This window comes from Aulonocara sp. 'chitande type north' Nkhata Bay, linkage group LG3 (assembly GCF_057382095.1).
Source record: "Aulonocara sp. 'chitande type north' Nkhata Bay isolate Kocher_YH1m ecotype deep benthic linkage group LG3, A_spYH_male_GT1.1, whole genome shotgun sequence".
Lineage (NCBI taxonomy): Eukaryota > Metazoa > Chordata > Actinopteri > Cichliformes > Cichlidae > Aulonocara > Aulonocara sp. 'chitande type north' Nkhata Bay.
The window spans coordinates 29142181-29162286 of NC_141346.1; the positions used below are offsets into that span (position 1 = coordinate 29142181).

At 41.7% G+C, this 20106-nt stretch overlaps 1 protein-coding gene across 2 annotated transcripts in view; it reads right to left on the bottom strand.

Annotated features, from left to right (window-relative positions):
- Window positions 1-20106, bottom strand: part of dachb (dachshund b) — a 116161-nt gene that overhangs the window by 47200 nt on the left and 48855 nt on the right. For both annotated transcript variants that reach the window (XM_086275604.1, XM_086275597.1), the window contains exon 2: window positions 4201-4316. In XM_086275604.1, coding sequence (XP_086131730.1) covers window positions 4201-4316 — 116 coding nt within the window. The remainder of the gene's footprint in view (window positions 1-4200; window positions 4317-20106) is intronic.

Consider the following 20106-nt stretch of genomic DNA (forward strand, 5'->3'; position numbering starts at 1 on the left):
GACAAGGTATGGATGGTGGAACTAAGAAAAAGAAGGAAGAGTGAAGGATAGAAAAGTTTACAAGAAGAGTCAAGATGAATGGAATGAGTTTAGGAATAAAAATGTGAACAGAGCAGGGAAGCAAGGCAAGAGACAATCAAGCAGGATACAAAAAACAAGAAGAGAAAGGAAGAAAATGGAGGAAAACTTATAGGAAAAAGGAGGGAAGAGTGAAGGAATGAAGGGAAATGAGAAGGGAGGATAGGAAGTGTGTTAGGAGTTAGGAGCAAGTTTAAGGAAGGAAAAGAAGAAAACAAAGGTTAGGAAAATGGAGGGCAAGTAGGGGACAGTAAGATGAAGGAAGCAGGATGGAAGAAGATGGAAAATAAGGCAAGGAAGATAGAAAGGTTACAAGAACAAATTAAGCAGAAGAAAGTAAAGGATATAAGGAAATTAAAGCATGAGGAGGGGGAGAAACAAAAAGGAAGAAAGAGGAGGCACAGGAAAGCAATTACAAAAATGAGTAGACAAAAGAGGAGGGAAGAAAATAGAGAGGAGATAGAGAAGGAAATAAAAGGGGAGGGAGGAAGGAAGAAAGAAGGAGGAGGGGAAAGAAGGAAAGCAGGAAGTAGAATAGCAGAATAAGTAAAGGAGAGGAGTAGGAGAGACAAGAAGTGGAGATTGAAGAGGATAAAGTGACAAAATAAAGGAAGCAAAGAATAAAGTGAGAAAGGTGGCAGACATGGGGGGGAAGAGAAGGGAGTGAAAGAAGTAGGAAGTAATAAAGTAAGGAAGATGCAGGCAGGAGGAAAAGAAGAGACTTAAAAAATGAAGAACATGAAAACCTGGATGACAGAGCAGGAAGGAGGGAGGGAGACGAGTTGAGGAAGAAGGGAAAGGGAAGAAAAGAGGGACACAGCAAGGGAAGGAGGGGGGAGGATGGACAGATGGAGGAGTGGGACCCCAGAGACGTGTCATTCATCACACCACCATGCAATCTGCACTCGTTCACTCTCCCTTTCTCTTTCTCTGCAGGTCTTTTTCCTCCTCCTCGTCTCCTTCGCTTTACCCGTTTTTTTCTTTCGTTGTGTCATCCACTCGTTTATCCATCTTCCATCGCGCCATTTTTGTCACACTCCTTGCCTCTTCCTCGGTTCCGTCTTTTTTTCCCACTCTTTGGTCCCTCCAACCATGTTTTCCTCAGTACTTTGGCAGTCATTTTTAGGTTTCATTACCTCCTCTGGCGACATCCCTCCTTTCTTCTCTCCATTTCTCCCCCTCCTCTATCCTTTGCGTTCCCTCCATTTCCACTTTCTGTGGCTACAGGAGGGGGAAAAAAGAGGGAGCCTTTCATTTTGTTTTCTTTGCCATCTCGATTGCTCAGAAAGAAAGGATGAGGATAGAGGAAAAGAGCTCCAACATTCGGAGTACCGATGCGTGTTGGTTACTTCACATCACAGATCACCAAAAGGTGGGCTGCAGCCCTGCCCAGATGCTCTCTTTTATGGATCCACATTATTTACTATACTCTGACACACTGTGTTTTTTTCTTGTTTTATATTTTACATGGCTTCATTAAATATGCTTGTAATAGCTGATTCTGAGGAGGTCGAGTGGGGACCTCCTTCGTTTTTGGTTGCTCTGATAACGGAGTGACCCATCTGCACGCTTCTTTGGTTGGCAGATGCAAAAGGTACGGAGAAAACTGTTTCTACATGAAACTGCTCACAACAGGGTACGCATAAAAACACCTCATGATTTCTGGAAGGAGACATTCCTATTGAGCGTACAAATATATTTTATGGTGCTCTGAGCAACATATTGTGAGTACTCAGAGCAACGTCCGTATCTCTACAACTCGGCAACTTGCATCCACACAATCTAGATGCTTAAACAGCACTACAGGCACTACAGAGATGTTTACACATTTGATCAAAAAAATTTAAAAAACATATGAGTGTTTCCTTAAAATACAGCCCGCTCGGGATTCATGGTAGATGTTAATGTGAAAGCTCAAAATTAGTGAAATGTGTCAGTGCGCAGCTTTATGAGGATTACTGGTCATTTTCTCTGGAGGTTATAAGCATAACAATGTGATACTTTTTTCCATTAAAGGCCAGCAGTTGGCTCCTCTACCAGCTGTCACCAATTCGCAAACTGAAACACGTGTCAAACACAGAGCGGGAAACACATTAGGTCCATTAAACAGACACGGAAACGCAGTAACAGAGTGAGCCGACCAGCGCGAGCCGTTCAGGACCGACCAGCAGCGAAATTTAGAGCGGTCGAGGGGGAAACACGAACTTTGATATGACAACTGTTGTGCAGTATTAACAAAGTAAAGACTATGCATAAATAATATTTCACATTAAAAAACACGACTGAAGTTCCTGTGACCACGTATTCATAAACATGTGCAAACTTAATGACACAAAAGGGAACACAAGTCATTTCTTAATCAAATTTTAGGTATACTCATAAACCCAATTAGAAATTCATGGAAACTAATGGTCACCGAGCTTTTCATTAGTTCTTCCTGAAAATGCACCAGAAAATCCTTTATTGCTCATACTCAAGTCCATCTGGTCATTGAGTGCATGTCCTTGACTAATGACTGAAAAAATATGTGAACAAAAATCTGTGTTCAGCCAATACTTTAAGTGCTGTAAAGGAGCTTAAATTGGTTAAAAGTTGAATTTTCTCTTCCAGTTCAGTGCAAAAATGCCCACAGCATTCGTAAAATCTACAGCCCTCACCAGCTAATTACACAGCCCAAGCTAACAGGAACATTCATTTCCTACTAACCATTGATCACTTTAGAGATCTTTGCAGTTTTAGGCACAAAAACAACTTTTCCCACAGATTTCCCCACAATCTTTCAGTTATCTTCCTGTTTGCTCTTACACCGCTGGTATGGAAGCAATCCAGTGTATCGCTGTGCTTTACCACAGGTGGTAGAGGTGATGAAGTCGTCACTCATCACTGCATCTTGTATGAAAGGAAGAAAATATCCTCCTTACGTTGCATTGTATGTGACCTGTCATCTGCAAAACCCGCCTCATTACCTGTGCTCTCCATTTTCATGGAAAGGCAAGTCAAGGCAAGGCAAGGCAAATTTATTTGTATAGCACAATTCAACAACAAGGTGATTCAAAGTGCTTTACAGAGACATTAGAAACAAAAACAAATAAAAAGCATGATTTAAAATTGATTAAAACAAGCAAACAAACAAACTAACTAAACACACACATTTCACACCTGTTCGCGCGATCTGAACCCTTATCGTAAGGGGAGCTACCAGTCCTTCTGTGGACGAGCTACTTTCTATTTTAAATTCCCTGAATTTAAAATACTCTCTAGACCCAGTCTAGACCCAGCTGGGGAGCTACCCAGAGCTCTAAGCCCACTTAACAAACAAACAAACAAACAAAACAGTATATAAAATCAAAACAGATAAAATCAGAAATAGATAAGATCAGTAGTTAGTGTAAGTTTTGAAATTTAAGCTTAAAAGTGTGGATTTGGTGCTTTATTCAAATGCAGCTGAGAATAAGTGAGTCTTCAACCTGGATTTAAATAAACTGAGTGTTTCAGCTGATCTGAGGCTTTCTGGGAGTTTGTTCCAGATATAAGGAGCATAAAAGCTGAATGCAGCTTCTCCGTGTCTGGTTCTGACTCTGGGAACTGATAAAAGACCGGATCCAGATGACCTGAGGGATCTGGAAGGTTCATACTGGGTCAGGAGGTCACTGATGTATTTTGGTCCTAAACCATATACAAGACTTACAACATCAGGTCGCGGGACATGTTAGCATGAAAAGCATTGTATGTTTAAATTAAGCATCAAAGAGACGATTTCAGTCCCTACAAGTCACTGAATCTGAAATTCTTCAGTCTGGAAATAATCTAAAAATCAACACAGTTTATGCTTGTATGCGATCCCAGATTTTTCCACCTGTGTTTGGTTGGGTTAGATGAGTATTTATTGAAAGTAATTTGCATCAAACAGCAGTTGTTGACCCATCCATCCACCCCTACCTCCTCCCTACACAACTTCCTCTCTGTTTTCTGTCATAATTACTTTGACCAGTAGAGGGCACTATCACAGAGTCCTCAGAAGCTGCTGGAACAACAAAAAAAGGACTCAAAATAAATCCCAATAAGGTAATAAGATGCATTAAAAACGAGAAAATCATTCATGTCTCGGTCTCTTTCTCTTACCAGTGTGGGACAGCAGGCTGGGGGACAGCAGGCCGGGGAGGCCTGGGTGAAGCAGCCTGGGGCTTTCCTGGATCCCTGCACCAGAACAACGCTTGGGAGGACGGCCTGGGCGAGAGCTGGAGGGGGAGAGAGAGAAAAGGAGATTAGTTTCTAAGATTTTCCAGGGTTGAGTGCAGAAAAATGAAGCCATTATAATCTGTGCACGCCTCTCAGACCATCTGCATCAAACATGATACAATACGGTATCATTCAAAGCACTTAGGTTCATGTATATCAGTTTCACATCTGAGGTCTTTGTTTTCCATATAAAGATATCAACACTGTCAGCTGTGTCGGGCAGACAAGTTTCCAAGGACTCCGAGCAAAAAAGTAAAAGCTGCCTCACCGACATATTTCATCCTGCCCTTTGAGCAACTGAAAGACTATGAAGTACAAAGTCTCATGTCCACCAAGTGTTTCTGAAATCCTGAGTATGGCTGACAGACTTTTTCCTGTGAAGAAGCTCCTGGAAGGAAACTCAGCAGAAAACTTAAATGTTGTTTAGATATGCAGATTGTTATTGCTGCCGATGGACTTTAAGGAGTTTACAGTCTTCACGGAGAGACAGAGGAGGAACAAATATGCTAACACTCATGTAAAACAGCATTCTTTTTACATACATAAGCTGGGATACATGTTCTACATGAGCAAGTGAACCTGAATAAACACTCAACACACTCCAGCATCTCTCTCAACCCCCCTATTTCTGTCACACACACACACACACACAACCTACTGTATTATGCATGTGCACGTAGGCATAAATAAACACACTCAAACAAGAATACTGTAACTGAACACATGCGGCTAAACATAAAGGAAGCCACACACACACAAACACACGCACACACACACACAGAGGAGGTGCGCATGCAGGCCAACTCTCTGCAGGGTAGCTAAGTAACAGATGGCCATCCAAAGTCATTTACACCTAGAGAGAGAGAGAGAGCGAGAGGCCAAAAAATAAAACCTGTTCAAGACTTCGACATAGTGCCACTGCATGAGATTAGAAAAAATAGAAGCAGGTACACTCTACTTTATTTTCCAAACCTAAGATTTCTGTAATGAAAGTACAAAAGTGTGACTTTCCCTGTGCTAACAGAAGGCACTAACGTTAGCTTGTATAGCTAACTAGCTTTTTATTACTTGACTTTGAAACAAAGGGAAACGACTTCAGTGCTAAATATGGCAAATGTGTGGTACACAATCTACCCCGTCAAAAATTAATTAAATAAATAAGTAGAATGGAGCTCATCTGCTTGCTGACAGTTAAACCAAGAAATACTGAGCCACTTGTGTTGTAGCTGTCGTGCAACCACAGTTTAACAAAGTCATTTGAAAAGTGACTCCAGTACTTACGCTAAAAAACCTGGAGGGTCAAACTTCTAATAAAACTTTTTTTTTAAACAAAATCTGAAATTTATGCATCCAGCTTATAAGTTTCTGTCATCATTTTTAGATGGGACACTAGTCTTGTATCTCCACCTGGGGGCAATACACAGATAACTAACGCACTGTTTTGTGATTGTAAAAGTGTTCTTAAATAATCCTTTTAGTTGGATTTTATAGTCTTTATACCAACACTGTCCCAACAAAAGCAGCACTGCTCTGTTATGTTAATGTCATTTGCAAAGACCTTGAAAACACTAAGAATAATGCCTTAAAAGGATAAGATCTACACATGACAGCAATGTATTTGGTTTTTAATTGTACATCAATAAAAGAAAAAACAAATATTACTGTTTTTATTCATACCAGCTGTTGATATAGAAAAGTGAAACATATGCACATGCTTTTCCAACTTATGAAATCATAATTTTGTATGTTTAATTGTGGCCCTCAGTGCATTAAGTTGTGTTTCTAGTGATATACTGAGAAACAGCTTTGTTTTTCCCTAGTAAATGGTCTTTAGGCCCTAGCGTAGATATCATTCATAGTGTCCAGATATGAATACAGAATTAACCTCATTTTGGAGATACAGTTTTACAGGTAACACACCTTCTCCAATTAGTATGACTGTCATCATGACTTTTACATAAAAGTCATCAGGGCTGTTATTCAAACATGAAGCCATCACATAAATGGAAAGTGGGTGCAAGTCTGAAAAGCACCTAACAAGGGTGTGGGCTTACAGACGGGTCAGCTACTACAACAGCAGAGACTACAGAGTGGCTGTGCGGTTTTCCAGGAACGTGTCAAGTACTGAATATCGGTCAAATCCCACTGGGAGGTGCGGAGCAAGAAAGAAAAGAGAAAGTGTGCTAAAAGAGAGAAAACGTCTGCAAATGTTTTTGGGTGTGATCTGTATGTGAGAAAAAAGACGTGCACACACAAACACACACACACACAAACACACATACAAAAACCGAAAAAAAGAGAGAGAGAGGCAGAGGAGCATGAAGAAATGAAAACATGAACCTTCACTTTTCCTCTGAACTCTGCTTCACCTCGTCCTCCTTCAATCACACACACACACTCATCTTTGCAATAAACTCCCTGTTCTCTCTCTTTTACAGATACACACACACGCACGCAGGTGTTTGCATTCAAACCTTAAAACCTTTCCATCAACAACCCTCTGCTACCTTTCAACTCCCACATACACACAATGGATACATGTTACAGTACCAGGTGTGTGTGTGTGTGTGCTCATCTGCATCCATCCATGTGTAAGCAACATTAGAGTGTGTTTGTGCGCATCCACATGAATTCATGCAGTGTGTGTGTGTGTGTGAGTGTATAGAGGACACATGATATCGCCTTCTCATTAGCCTTACAGTTCTTTGTTCAGAGTAATGACTGCAGTGTGTGTGTGTGTGTGTGTGTGTGTGTGTCCCGTAGGGTTGCCATATGTTGGGCATTAATCCTCGTCAACGGTCCACTCTCCTTACTGCACTGAGCACAGGAACAAAGAGCAGGTCACACACACATACACATCACATAGACATGAGCTGGAAAAAAATGGAACCACATATGCTCATACATGCTACATATATGCACACACACACACACACACACACACACACACACACACACACAGAAACTTCAGAGCCAGTCCATTGACCTACATTCATCTGTTAACCCTTAACCTCAACTGCAAACAGCAACAAGACCACTTCTTGTCCACAGGTTCCTGTTTCTGCACTGAAGATGTGGGATAGTTATGCCGGTGACCTTTCACCCTTAACCTCTGTACCTGTCCACATTTATCTCTCATTTCCATTTCAACCAAGGTTTAGGCCTCTCTTAGCCTGGTTCCAATCAGACCCTTTTGGCGTGTGCATGTGTGTGGATGTGGATCAACACAACCAGCCTTCTTTTTGTGGAATTTTTCATCCCAAATACAGGAAGACTGTCCTTGTAGTCTCCTGTAATTTTCATGTGCGATGCAGATAAATGTTGCCAACTGCTCCATGGGGAATGCTGCAAGTCCCAGCTAGACCTTGAGTCAAAGTTTTCCTATAATTGCGGACATCTTTATCATAGAATTCCAAACAATGCCCAACTCTAATTAATGTGTGACGAATGATCCAGTAGAATCGGCGCCGTTCATCCTGCCTGGTCTGCAGGTGTAACTATTGCAAAATGTGCTCTGGAGAGGTGAGTCAGAAGAGTTATTTGGCCATAGCAGAAGCAGATATGCTTGGCACAGACCAAAGACAGCTTTTGTTGAGAATAATTGTTGAGCTTTTGGTGGTGAAATGCTATGCCTTGGGCTTTGCTGATTTGAGGGCTGAGGATCATAACACAGAGTGCTTGAGGATAGAGCAAGTCCATCTGTCTGAAAGATGAAGTTGAAATGTTAAAGGACCCCTCGACAGGATGATGACCACAGCGAATCTATAGTGTAATGTCTCAGATGGAACAAGTGGAAATGGCTTCATCAAAGCCCAACTGAGATATATTTGTGGTTATTTCAAATGGACGGGTCTCTCTCTGCATGTTGTCCTTGTGTCTGCGTGGGTTCTTTGTGGATACTCCAGCTCCAGCGCTCTAAAGACATGTAGTTAGTGGGGTTAGTAGATTGTAAATTGCCCATAGGTGTGAATGGTTGTCTCTCCCTGTTAGCCCTGCGACAGACTGGCCAAACCCTAACCCTTTATCCTGCCTCTTGGACAGGCTTCAGCCTCCCCACCCCGTGACTCTGGATTAGATAAGCAAAAGAAGAATGCATGCATGGAGGATATTAGAACTTTGGCCCCAACAGGTCTATGCATGAGACAACTTTAGAAACATAAGCTACAAATGTTAAGCTCGTCAATGATCCTATTACCTAACTGTTCCTATTATTCAGTTTTTACTAATAGAAAGAAGATTGAAAGGGTCAGTAGAAGTATAAATAAAACGAATCACTTCCACTGTGAAAGGAGTGGAAGACAAAAGAAAAGTGAAAGATAAAGTTACCCCCTGTTGTCCAAATGTTATACTTTAAGACTCATAATCAATAACAGTCTCAAAAATTTAACTAGACTTTTTGTATAAAGGATTACAGAATGTCCGACTTCCTCGTGGTTAGAAAAACCGATGGATGTAGCCACCGTGATGTCACCCACTAGTTAGTTAAGTCCAGTTCAGAATCCTGAAGTTAAGCTTTTCTTTCCGTGTTTTGATGCCTGATGCGATGAGCGAGTGGCGGATCTGATTGAGAAATTGACTTGTGATTGATAAATAGTTAGACAATGACCAAACCCTAGACTCTTCTTTGCCTGTTAAAATGACCATAATGTACAAAGTGGACTCACAATTGAGCCCATAAAGTGAACATAAAGGCCTTTAAAGCGGCGACAGAGAGAGGAAGCCATGTGGTCACATTCCCATAGACCAGGGGTGCCCAATCTCAGTCTTCGAGAGCTACTGTCCTGCAGCTTTTAGATGCATCTCTACTGCAACACAACTGAATCAAATGGTTTGATTACCTCTTCAGTATGCCATCAAGTTTGGCAAAGGCCTGATAACAAGCCATTCATTTGATTCAGGTGTGTCAGAACAAGGACGCATCTAAAAGCTACAGGACAGTAGCTCTCGAGGACCAGGATTGGGCACCCCTGCCATAGACTTTTATATAATCAGAAGACCCGGATTCACCCCCTGCTGGCCATAAGAAATAATACAGGCTCAAGGTGCTTGAGGGTTGGCTTAATTTTTCAGAACTAGAAGCTACATTCATCTTTTAAACCATAGCATGGTATGGTACATGTATGTTCTTGGCTATGGAGATATTCTGTGTTGTCACAGTGCCCAAACACTACAGCAGTAACTCATCACTGGTCTCTGTCTGAAAACACTGGATGGGCTTCATTACGATCAAGAAGAAACAGCCATCTCAAGTTACCCACATCTCTGGTTTAAATCCTGTAACATCACTTCACAGTTGAGTAAACGTTACTACAGATATTCGTTCTGTTTAAGCCAACCTTGAACCTAGAACTTCTTTCAGACATTATGCATCGTTAAAAAGGAATAAAGTCCAAACTAGAGTCCTTCATTCCCCTATGGAGAGATTTAGAGCTTTATTAATCAGTGTGTTTAATGATGCTGCTGCACACATGCATGTGGCATTATACTAGATCTGATTCATTGATTGCTATTGTGTTCCTACAGATAAAAAAGTACTTTGGTCAGTCTAATGAGTGTTAGTGGAGCTAAAGTGAGCTCTCAGAATAAAACACGAGCTGGGGTAAATCATGACTGAAACGAACTATGTGGCTGAAAAATTATACAGGAGACACAGTCTGCTCCTGTTTGTTTACAGTAATTATAATATTGTCTCATAATTACACAGGTAATGATTTATGGAGGTTAATTAAAGTAAGACACACAGTAGCTTCCAAATGTTTGCCACTGATGTGTTTTGGTTATTTGATGACCTTTTAATTGGCCGAGAACACCAGAACACGCCACGAATGGAAAACACGAAGGTGACATTTTACACACGCACTCACACACTCACGCCCACACCCCCAACGATCTGATGAGCCACCTTGAAGTAAGTCTTCCCACTTTGACACACGCGCCCCATCGCCTGTCCTCCCAAATGGCCGTTTCTATGGTGACGGAGCCTTGATCAATACTCCGTCATTGGCTCTGATGGCCGGTCAGGGTCGGTCACACACACACACACACACCGATGCCTGCACACACACTCAAATAACACACGCACAAACAGGCATGGCGGTGAATAAGCACGGATTCGCTAACACGTTTGACAGATTGATTTAGCTCAGAACGTGCAGAGGTCACACACACACACACACACACACACACACACAAACACACACACACACACACACACAGTGTAGTTTATCAAAGCCTAGTGCGGTCAATACGTGGGGCTGAGCGAGGGGTCAACCCTCTTTAACTAAAATCTTTCATCTTCACTCTTTCCTTTCTCCCATCTCACCATCAGCATGCTAATCTTTTCCCCTCCTCATTTTCTTTTGGTTTTTCCTCTTCTTGTTCATTTATTGGTTTTCTCTCTCGGCCCTCCAAATTTGGCTTTGTTCTTGGATTTTGTTTCCTTTTTTTCCCCTCATCAAATAAGTAAAACGTTTTTGTAACTTCTGTATTTTTGGTGTCAGGATAAAATGGGTTCTCAGTGAGTTTTAGATAGATTCATTATCTTTTACTTTATCTGTTATTAGAGTTTTCTTTTTTGTCAAGATTTTCTTTCAAATGTTGAATCCCTTGAAAAAATCTATTCAACATTTTTACTCTTTTTTTTTACATTAACTAAATATTTCACAAGTATATTTTTTTAGGATTACAGATGCATTCTTTGCCTTATTGTTGTTTATGTGTCAGTTTTTAGCTTTATAGTCACAGTCCAAAATGTTATAATCCTGAAATGTTACTCAGTTATTTTTATATATTTTTGGTATTGTTTGGATATTTCTTTCATCTGTCTGTTGTAGGAATGCTCCAAATACAGCACTTACAAATTCTAACATTTTTTCTGCTTATCCAGGGATGGATTACGGGGGCAACACCCTAAGAAGCCCGGCAACTTTCTCCAGTTCTTTTAAAAGACACAGAGGTGTTCCCAGGCCATTCAGGAGACGTAATCTTCTCTCCAGTGTGTCGTATGTCTAGGGTGGAGGGCCTGGCGATCTGATCCCCAGCTGTTGAGGCCGACTGTTGGGACACGCTAACACCCATCTTCTGCTTATTCAGGGTCGCATGGGTAGGTGGAGCCCATCCCAGTTGCCATAGGGCAAAAGGCAGAGTACACCCTGGATAGGTCGCCAGTCTGGCTAACACACCTGTGGGGGACTTCTGGGTCTGAAAAGTGAAGCCAGTGATAAGGTGTTTTCAAACTACATGTTTGCTAATGATCAGCAGGGGGTGATTCTTGTTGCTGCAATGCTAAGTACAGGAAGATGTCTGTGAAGGTTCGCAGTCATCCAGGTCTTTTCTTTCCAAGCTCCTTAGACTAAGTACAGAAAATCTGAGAAAAAAAAAGTCACTCTTTTGGTTGTTTTGTCTGGTAAGTTTGGGCTTGGTCACTATTTCCAAGTCTTACTGAAAATGTGTTTGGTTTCTCGATTGTGGCACTTTTTTGTGTTTCTGCACACTGAAGCCTTGTCCCCATTTAACTGATAGCTGCCTGCTAGCATACATTGCAGGGCTACAGTTGCATAGCCTCCTGAGACCCTGTGTCCTCATACAGGGACATTACATTTTTGGTTATTCTGCATCTCACACTTCATTCTACTCAGCAGTGTCTTAGACTTCGTCCCCACACGTACTTTCTCTCGTTCACAACTTCAGGTCAAATTATGTCACAACCTCTGCTAATCGTTTATTTTCTTTGTCTCAGAACCGCCGGTTGGTGGACACTTATACATTTCCTTCTTTCCATCCATCTTTTTCCTCCTTATTTTCCTCTTGCTCCCTCTCCGTTTTCTGTCTCCCTGCACCTCTCAACCATCATAAATCGTGTCACTGACTTACATCCTCTCTGTCCCTCTCTGTGTGTCTTTACTCTTTGTTTGTAGCAGAACAACAATCCATTCTTTTTAAAGAGACACCAGAGAAATGGGATACATGTCTGTCCACGCACACACACACACACACAGACACACACTCACTCACAAGGAAAGGCATCATAATCATGGACGCTCACGGACTCACAAGAGAGAGGGAGAAAGAGAGAGAGATGGATGTTTACTTTCTTCTGGGCTTCCGCCTCTTTGATTGGACAGATGAATGACTTCATTGTGTGTGTGTTTCCTTCTCTCTTTTTCTGTCTTTCGTTTTCGACATGGAGAAAAAAGAGCCAGAGGAAGAGGTGGGGAAAAAAGAGAAAGAAAGACAGGGAGAGAATGAGAGCGAGAGAGCACTGGAGTAAGGTAAGCAATAATAAGTATTGACTGATAAGGGAAGTAGAGCGAAAATAATAAAGGAGGAAAAAAAATCACCCTAAAACACAGAGTGGAGGGAAACAGGGATCCTGTATTGATTAACTGATGACACCTCTCTCCTTCTTCTCATCCCTCGCTTCTTTTTCACCCCTATTTATCCATTTCTGCTTACTTACTATTTATCTTACCACTTCCTGTCTTTTATCCTATACTTATTTTCTCACATCTGCTCAAATCTTAATCTATCCTTCTGCCCATCTTATTTTTCTATTCATTTGTCCATTTAGCAGTCTATCTATCACATGTACAATCCATCCAGCTTTTCCATCCATCCTTTATCTGCAACCTAACATTAAAGCCACTGATTGGTCAAGTAGCGCTTACCATCTTTTTATAATGCAGTCTTTGCACTCGGCTCTGGGATTCATGTGGATATACTCTGACAAGTACTAATAAACCTGAAGATTGCTGCAAACCAAGCACACTCTCTATGGCAATGGTGCTCCCCAACTACTGCATCTTCCTTCTCTGAAGACGAAGAGCCCAAGTTTGTTCACCCAGAATCAAGGTTTTCCAAATCCCAATGATATCAAGAATCCACAGCATGCCCCTGAACAAACCGAATCCTGGGAGGTAATCGCCCTACAGGACCAAAAAGGACCCTTTTTCAACCATCAAGTGGCATCACAGGACACCCCCAGAGGTCCTATGACCATTCCTGAAGGGGACAAACCTGCTGAGATGAATCTATACAGTAGTAGGCAGAATACCATGGCTTCAAAACTAAAATCTAAAACAAATATTTACTTCAATGTTGTGACTGATCGGTATATACATGTATCAAATCTCATATCCATCTATTCATATTTTAATCAACTGTATCTACATCTATGCCACCATATGCTCTATAGGTTTGGCAAGTATGCTAACATTTAGCAATTGGACAACCAATAATTGTTGATACCGCCTATTCACAAGTTCATTTACAAACTCTTCCAAATGGACAAAAAGGAGAGGATACTGTGTTACTGAATTATCAGGTTGCATGACCTGTAAGTTCAACAGCTGCTTTCCCAGACACGTATCAAGTCCCAGACTGAAAGGAAACTTCATTGAAGACCACCACGGACAAAGTTTTCAGTCTAAGACTTAATCTTTTTTAGGACAAAGAGACGTCAGAGAAAATTCTGAGCCAAAGGCTTCGACAATGGCGCTTTGTTCCGCAAGACTTCCAATGCAACAAGTCTATATTCGGTGGTCATTCACTAGGCATATCTCTGCTAATGTCTGTGTATGAACTGCAATTCTCAAAAAGCAATTGGAATTTACATGTTAATTATTGGCCACTTTGAAAAAACAAAACCCAAAAAGCAGTGGCCTCTCCAGTCGCCTATACACAATTTATTTGTTTATTCACTCAATCAAACAATCAAAGGATCTATCCAATCATCCACTTTTCTACCTACACCGTCTATTTTTCTTTGCTGTACCAATCAATTTGTATTTTTGTATCTATATCAGAGTCCATCCTTCTAGGAATCATTGTCCTCTACCTCTCCATCCATTCATCCTTTATCTGTATATGCATCTATCCACACAAACACACATTCTCTATCATCTGTCTATAAATATCTATCTGCACATCCTCCGTACCCATTCTTAGTATCCTCTTTTTTCTATCAATCCATCTACATATCAGTCATCTATGCAGCCATTTTGCCATTCTTGCATCCATCTCTATTTTCTACATCTACCACCACCCATCTCCCCCTCTCGCTCTCTCTCTCTCCAGTGGAACAGGTGTGCAACGGGACAAGAGACAAAAACACTCCTGCATTTTTAACCAGCACCTATTAAATATTAAACATGGCACACACACACACACACAGTCATACACTGAGCGACACACAATCGCTGACGAGACAAGTTATACAGGTCGATGGGCTAACGTGTGTCTGCATGTCTGCGTGAGTGTGTGCGAGTGTGTGATGGCTTTAAGCGCCATTACCTTACTTCCTCGGCATGTGGGCAAACACACACACACACACACACACACACACACACACAGGCAGGGATAATTCATACAGGCATACACAGTGCTCTCACATGTTAACATTTAAGAGGTAAAACTATAACAGACTCCATGTTCTCTCTCTCTCCTCTTCTGTGTGTCCGCCCCCCCCCCCACCCCCTGCCTTCCCTCCCTCGCCGTCTCTTTGAAGTGCTCCATAACAAACTATAACAACAGGAAGTTTTCAATGCGCCACATTGAGAAGGAATGTCACATATGGTATGAGCGAGGGAGGGACGGAGCAAGGGAAGGAGAAACACAGGGAGGATTAGAGGAGCTGGATGGATGGTTACACTGTAGCTGGGAAGCCGCCTTCACTTCAAGCAAACCTGCAACTTTATATAAAAGCTCCCCAAAGACCCTGACTTATGTGGTTTTCATAGAAAATATAGATTATCTAACAATTCAATAATCAATAGATTTAGTCTGCAGAATAGTCTTGAAAACCCTCTATTCCTCTCATTCAACCTCTGTTATTTTCCTTTATTTGTCCCTAATGTTCTTTATTCTTACACAGAAATCATAAAAGACAAAATCAGAGAGAGTTCCTTAATTGCTAACAAATCCTTAAATCACTCAGCTTGAAAGTCACTGTTAAAAAGAAATGTCCTATAATTAACATATGCATTAGCAATGTTAATTTTTGATACTTTCTATCCAAGATGGAAGCAATTCAGTTTTTTCACAGCACCACATCATAACAACAGTCGCCTGAGGGTGCTTTTTACTATAAGGTAAAAACCCTACAACAGTAGAAAGAAAGCCAACAGTCATACAACGCCCCTACAAGCAAACAAGCACTTGGTGACAGGGGTAAGGAAAAACTCCCTTTCAACAGGAAGAAACCGTAGAACCAGGGAGGGATCTGCTTCCACTGGTATACTGTAATAATAACATCTGGCAGATGACTCTCTGCCAAACAGATATCTTGTGTTAAAAAGGTTGTTAGCATGTGGTAAGAAAGACTTCCTGCAAGTGCCCTTGTGGCATTGGTGCTGCTTCAGTGTGTTAGAAAAGATGCTCCGCTGCCTGTCCTGTTGGAGGTGCAGAGTCAGGACTATTCATGATGGATAACAGCATGCTCGGTGACCTCAGCTTCAGGGGTTTCCAGGTTTGCAGCCAATCAGAGAACCAGGTATCCTGATCAGATCATTCAGTTCACTGGTGTCACCAGTTCTCATGATGCTCCTCAGCTGACCACAGCGACAGAAAATCTCTGCCTCTTGTTCATGCCCAGGTACTTGTACACCTGCACATCAATATCCTGTCCAAGGACAGACATGGGCCAGGAAGCCCCCATCTTCCTTGTGAAGTCGAGCCTGGTCTCTCTGGTCTTATTAATATTCAGCAACAGATGATTCCTCCCAGACCGCTTCACAAAAATCCTCCACCAGTGCTCTTTCCTCCTCCTCCTGACCATCACTAATTCATCCAACCATGCAGTAATCTTCACAGTATTCCTGTAGGTGGCACGGTTTGGAGTTGTGCTGAGAGTTGTAGAAAACAGTTCCTGTACTGCTCAACATCACACAGAGCACCACACAATCTCGCAAATGAGACTTAAAAGGATTTTAGATAAACATTTAGCAGCAGAGTATCTGGTTAGCTAATCCCTAATTTATCCCATATTTATGAAACTCACAGTAACAGTAAGACGTTAATATGTGAAAAGAGAAAGTTGCTATCATGTTAAGGAGCATATGTTCTTGGCTGGTTCCAGTTCATTTATACTGGGACTTCTGCTCACATTATAATGTTAAACTGGGCAACTGTCCCATATTGGGTGAGGAAGTGGTGGCAAATACCTGCCAGTTTAAAGATGCTGATCATCACCAGCAGATGTATACTGCCTAATGTCAAGGACCCCACCAAAAAGGATATAGTGCTGTTTATCTTCTGTTTATGGAAGTAAAGAAGAAATCACATTTTTCACATGCAAATAATCAGATCTGACCAATCAGATCACTGCATTTAAAAACAAGTGTGCTGTAGCTCACTGATGCTGAAATATTAAAATAATACTATTTTATGTCAGGCACACAGCTTTGGGTCAGATGTGGTAGTTTTGTATTTGCTTATCAGTTTTTCTTTTACTGTGTTTTAAGATAAGATAAGATAGAACTTTATTAATCCCTCGGGTGGGTTCCTCTGGGAAATTCGATTTCCAAAAAAAGCACAGCAACGACCGAAGTTACAGTTACAGAATTGTTATATATATATAAATATATACACACACACACACACACACACACACACACACACACACACACACACACACACACACACACATATATATAAATACAGAAACAAATATAAATAAAATATACAAAGGGGATAAATAGAATAAATAGGAATAAAAAATAAAAATACAAGTGAATTGCACATTTCAAGTATTGAGTCTATTGCACTGTTGACTATTTACAAAAGTATTGCACAAGGTATTGTACAGTGAGGTGAAGAGGCACTACAGCTTAGTTGTTCCCCCCTCCTTTGTCCTCCTTTGTCCCCCTGTTTCTCCTCCCTCTCCCCTCCAGAGAGGAGTTAAACAGTTTGATGGCGTGTGGGACAAAGGAGTTTTTAAGTCTGTTAGTTCTTGTCTTGGGGAGAAGCAACCTGTCACTGAACAGACTCTTCTGGTTGTTAATGGCCGTGTGCAGAGGATGCCTGGCATTGTCCATAATGTCCATCAGTTTCTTTAATGTCCTTTTCTCTGCCACTGTCACCAGAGTGTCCAGCTTCATGCCGACCACAGAGCTAGCCCTCCTGATCAGTTTCTCCAGCCTGGATGAGTCCTTCTTTGCTGTGCTGCTCCCCCAGCACACCACAGCATAGAAAAGTACTCCAGCAACCACCGACAGGTAAAACATCCTCAGGAGCTTCCTGCAGATGTTAAAAGACCTCAGCCTCCTGAGGAAGTACAGTCGGCTTTGGGCTTTTTTATACAGGTGCTCTGTGTTGCATGACCAGTCCAGTTTATTGTCCACCCACAGCCCGAGGTACTTGTACTTGTTGACCACCTCCACCTCCTCCCCCTCTATCTGAACCGGCAGTGGACCTTCTCTGGACCTCCCGAAGTCCACAACCAGTTCCTTAGTCTTTGAGGTGTTGAGTTGCAGGTGGTTTGTGTGACTCCATGCGACAAAGTTCCTCACCAGACTTCTGTACTCCTCTTCCTGATCATCCCAGATAGACCCCATGATGGCCGTGTCATCTGCAAACTTCTGAATATGGCATAATTCAGAGTTGTAGCAGAAGTCAGAGGTGTACAGGGTGAAGAGAAGAGGGGACAGCACAGTTCCCTGTGGTGCTCCTGTGCTGCTGACCACAGTGTCAGACGTGATGTCCTTCAGCCTGACGTACTGTGGTCTGTTTTGACTTTTTGCTAGTGTCCAAAGGGGTTTGCTTTCATTTAAAGTGTTTAAGTTTAGTTAGTGTTTATTAGTTTTGGTTTTAGTCTTTATTACTTTTTATTTCATTTAGATTCAGGAAAGGTTTTGGAAAATCAGTACAAGGATGAAGGGTTTGTAAACATCCGAGGGCACAATAAAAACATCCATCACACCCTCATCAGGCAGACTGTGAGAACACATTTACCAAATTACCAAATTAACTTTTTTTTTTAGTTTGTTTTCCAATATAAGGAAAGTGTTTATCTTATGTCTTTTCAAGAGTCTAGCTTCCAGTTTTATTTTAGTTATTTAAAATCTGTCTCCTCAGATTTGGTCCCAACAGCTCAAACTGCCCCACTGACATCCTGAAATATGTCGGGATGCAGCGTCAACTCCTAAGTCAAACCATGAAATCCTCCCTGCTGCCTTCTTCCTGTTCTTGCTTCGAAACACTAGGACCAGTTAAATTTTTTGAGGAAAGCTTTTCCACAAAATAGTTATAATATATAATATAATATAATAGGTTTATATACATATATAACTTACACTGCATGTTTGGATCTGATAAATTCAGAATTTCGTGTTGCTCTCTCGCGATGTGCTCGTTGTGTAAAGGCCTTAGCACTGCTTGAGCCTCGCGGTCAAAAGGGAAAGAGAAACCTTCATCAGATCTCTTTCTTTGCCTTCTTCCCACCATCCCTCCATCTTTCCCCAACTGTAGTTAATTTTCCTCTGACTGTTCATTCCTCACCCTACATCCATCCCTCCTCCTCCTCTTCCTTTTTACCTGTCCTTTCCTTCCTCCCTCTCTCTCTATCAATCTCTTCCTTCCCCTCTCCATCTCTCTCTCCTCTCCCCTCCTCTCTCTCTCTCTCTCTCTCTCTGCAGTTAAGTCAGTGTAATGTAAATGATGTGCCATCGATCGCCCCTGACAGTGCAAGGACGCTCACCTCTTCTCCTCCTCCTCCTTTTCTTCTTCATCCTGTCATCTCTCTCTCTCCCTCCTTTTCACACCCCTCCCTCACTCTTTCTCTACTCGGCTGCTCTTTCCTCCACCTAATATCTTTTTATCTCTCCTCTCTCTCTCTATTGCTGCCTTTCTAAGTCTATCTCTCTCACTCGTCCACTGCCTCCCACGCCTGTCATCTTTCATCTGCCCCTCTCTCTTCATTTTGCTCCCTCTCTCTTTTTTACCGACCATCATTTATGTCTCTCTCTTCCTCCATTGTTCTTTTCAGAGCATCTGCTCTCTCTCCATCGCTCTCTTCCTACCTATGCCATCTTTTATCTCAGCCTCTCTTCATTTCGCCTCCTGTCTTTCTACCGCTTGCTCCCTCTCTTTGCTGTCTCAGGTCTCCGCAGTCCATCTTTTGCCCGCTGGCCTCGCTTAAAGGAACACACAGACCACCACGGAAAGTTCAAATCGCCTTTTGCTGAAATTTTGGTCAAATTATATCAATTTATTATCGCAGTAGATTTAAGGAAAATGTAAGCAGCGCCATGTTCTTAAGCCACATGGGGGTCATGTGTAGGCAACTAAGGGCTTTTGCTAAGATGAAAGCTTTTATTGTACATCATAGTTACATGTCTAAGTTAATGATCTCTATCAGATGTACAGGAAGTGCAGGAAAAATGTGTAGACCCATAGATGAGGCTGTATTTGGCACCTGAGTAACACAAGCCATGAGAACTGCAGCCCTGATTTTTTCTACACATCACCTGATGCAGGTGAACGTGAAAACACAAATGTCCTACTTAAATCGGACATTAACCCGCCTTGAAACTGCCAGCTTTTCGGTACAAAGCTCACCAAATGTGCACAGGCATGAAAACTGTGCCGTACTAGCAAGTGGTCATCTGGTTGTTTTCAGCCTCCTGTAAGATAAACACACTTGCCTAAACTATAACCTGTAGTGGCGACAAAACAAATGATATGTCATTGTTTTGTCTCCCACCTGCGTGCTACATGCAAAAACAACTCAGTATCCACACTAAAAAAATTAAAATCAAGCCTAAAATGTCAGCTTTAAGTAAATTATGTGAAACT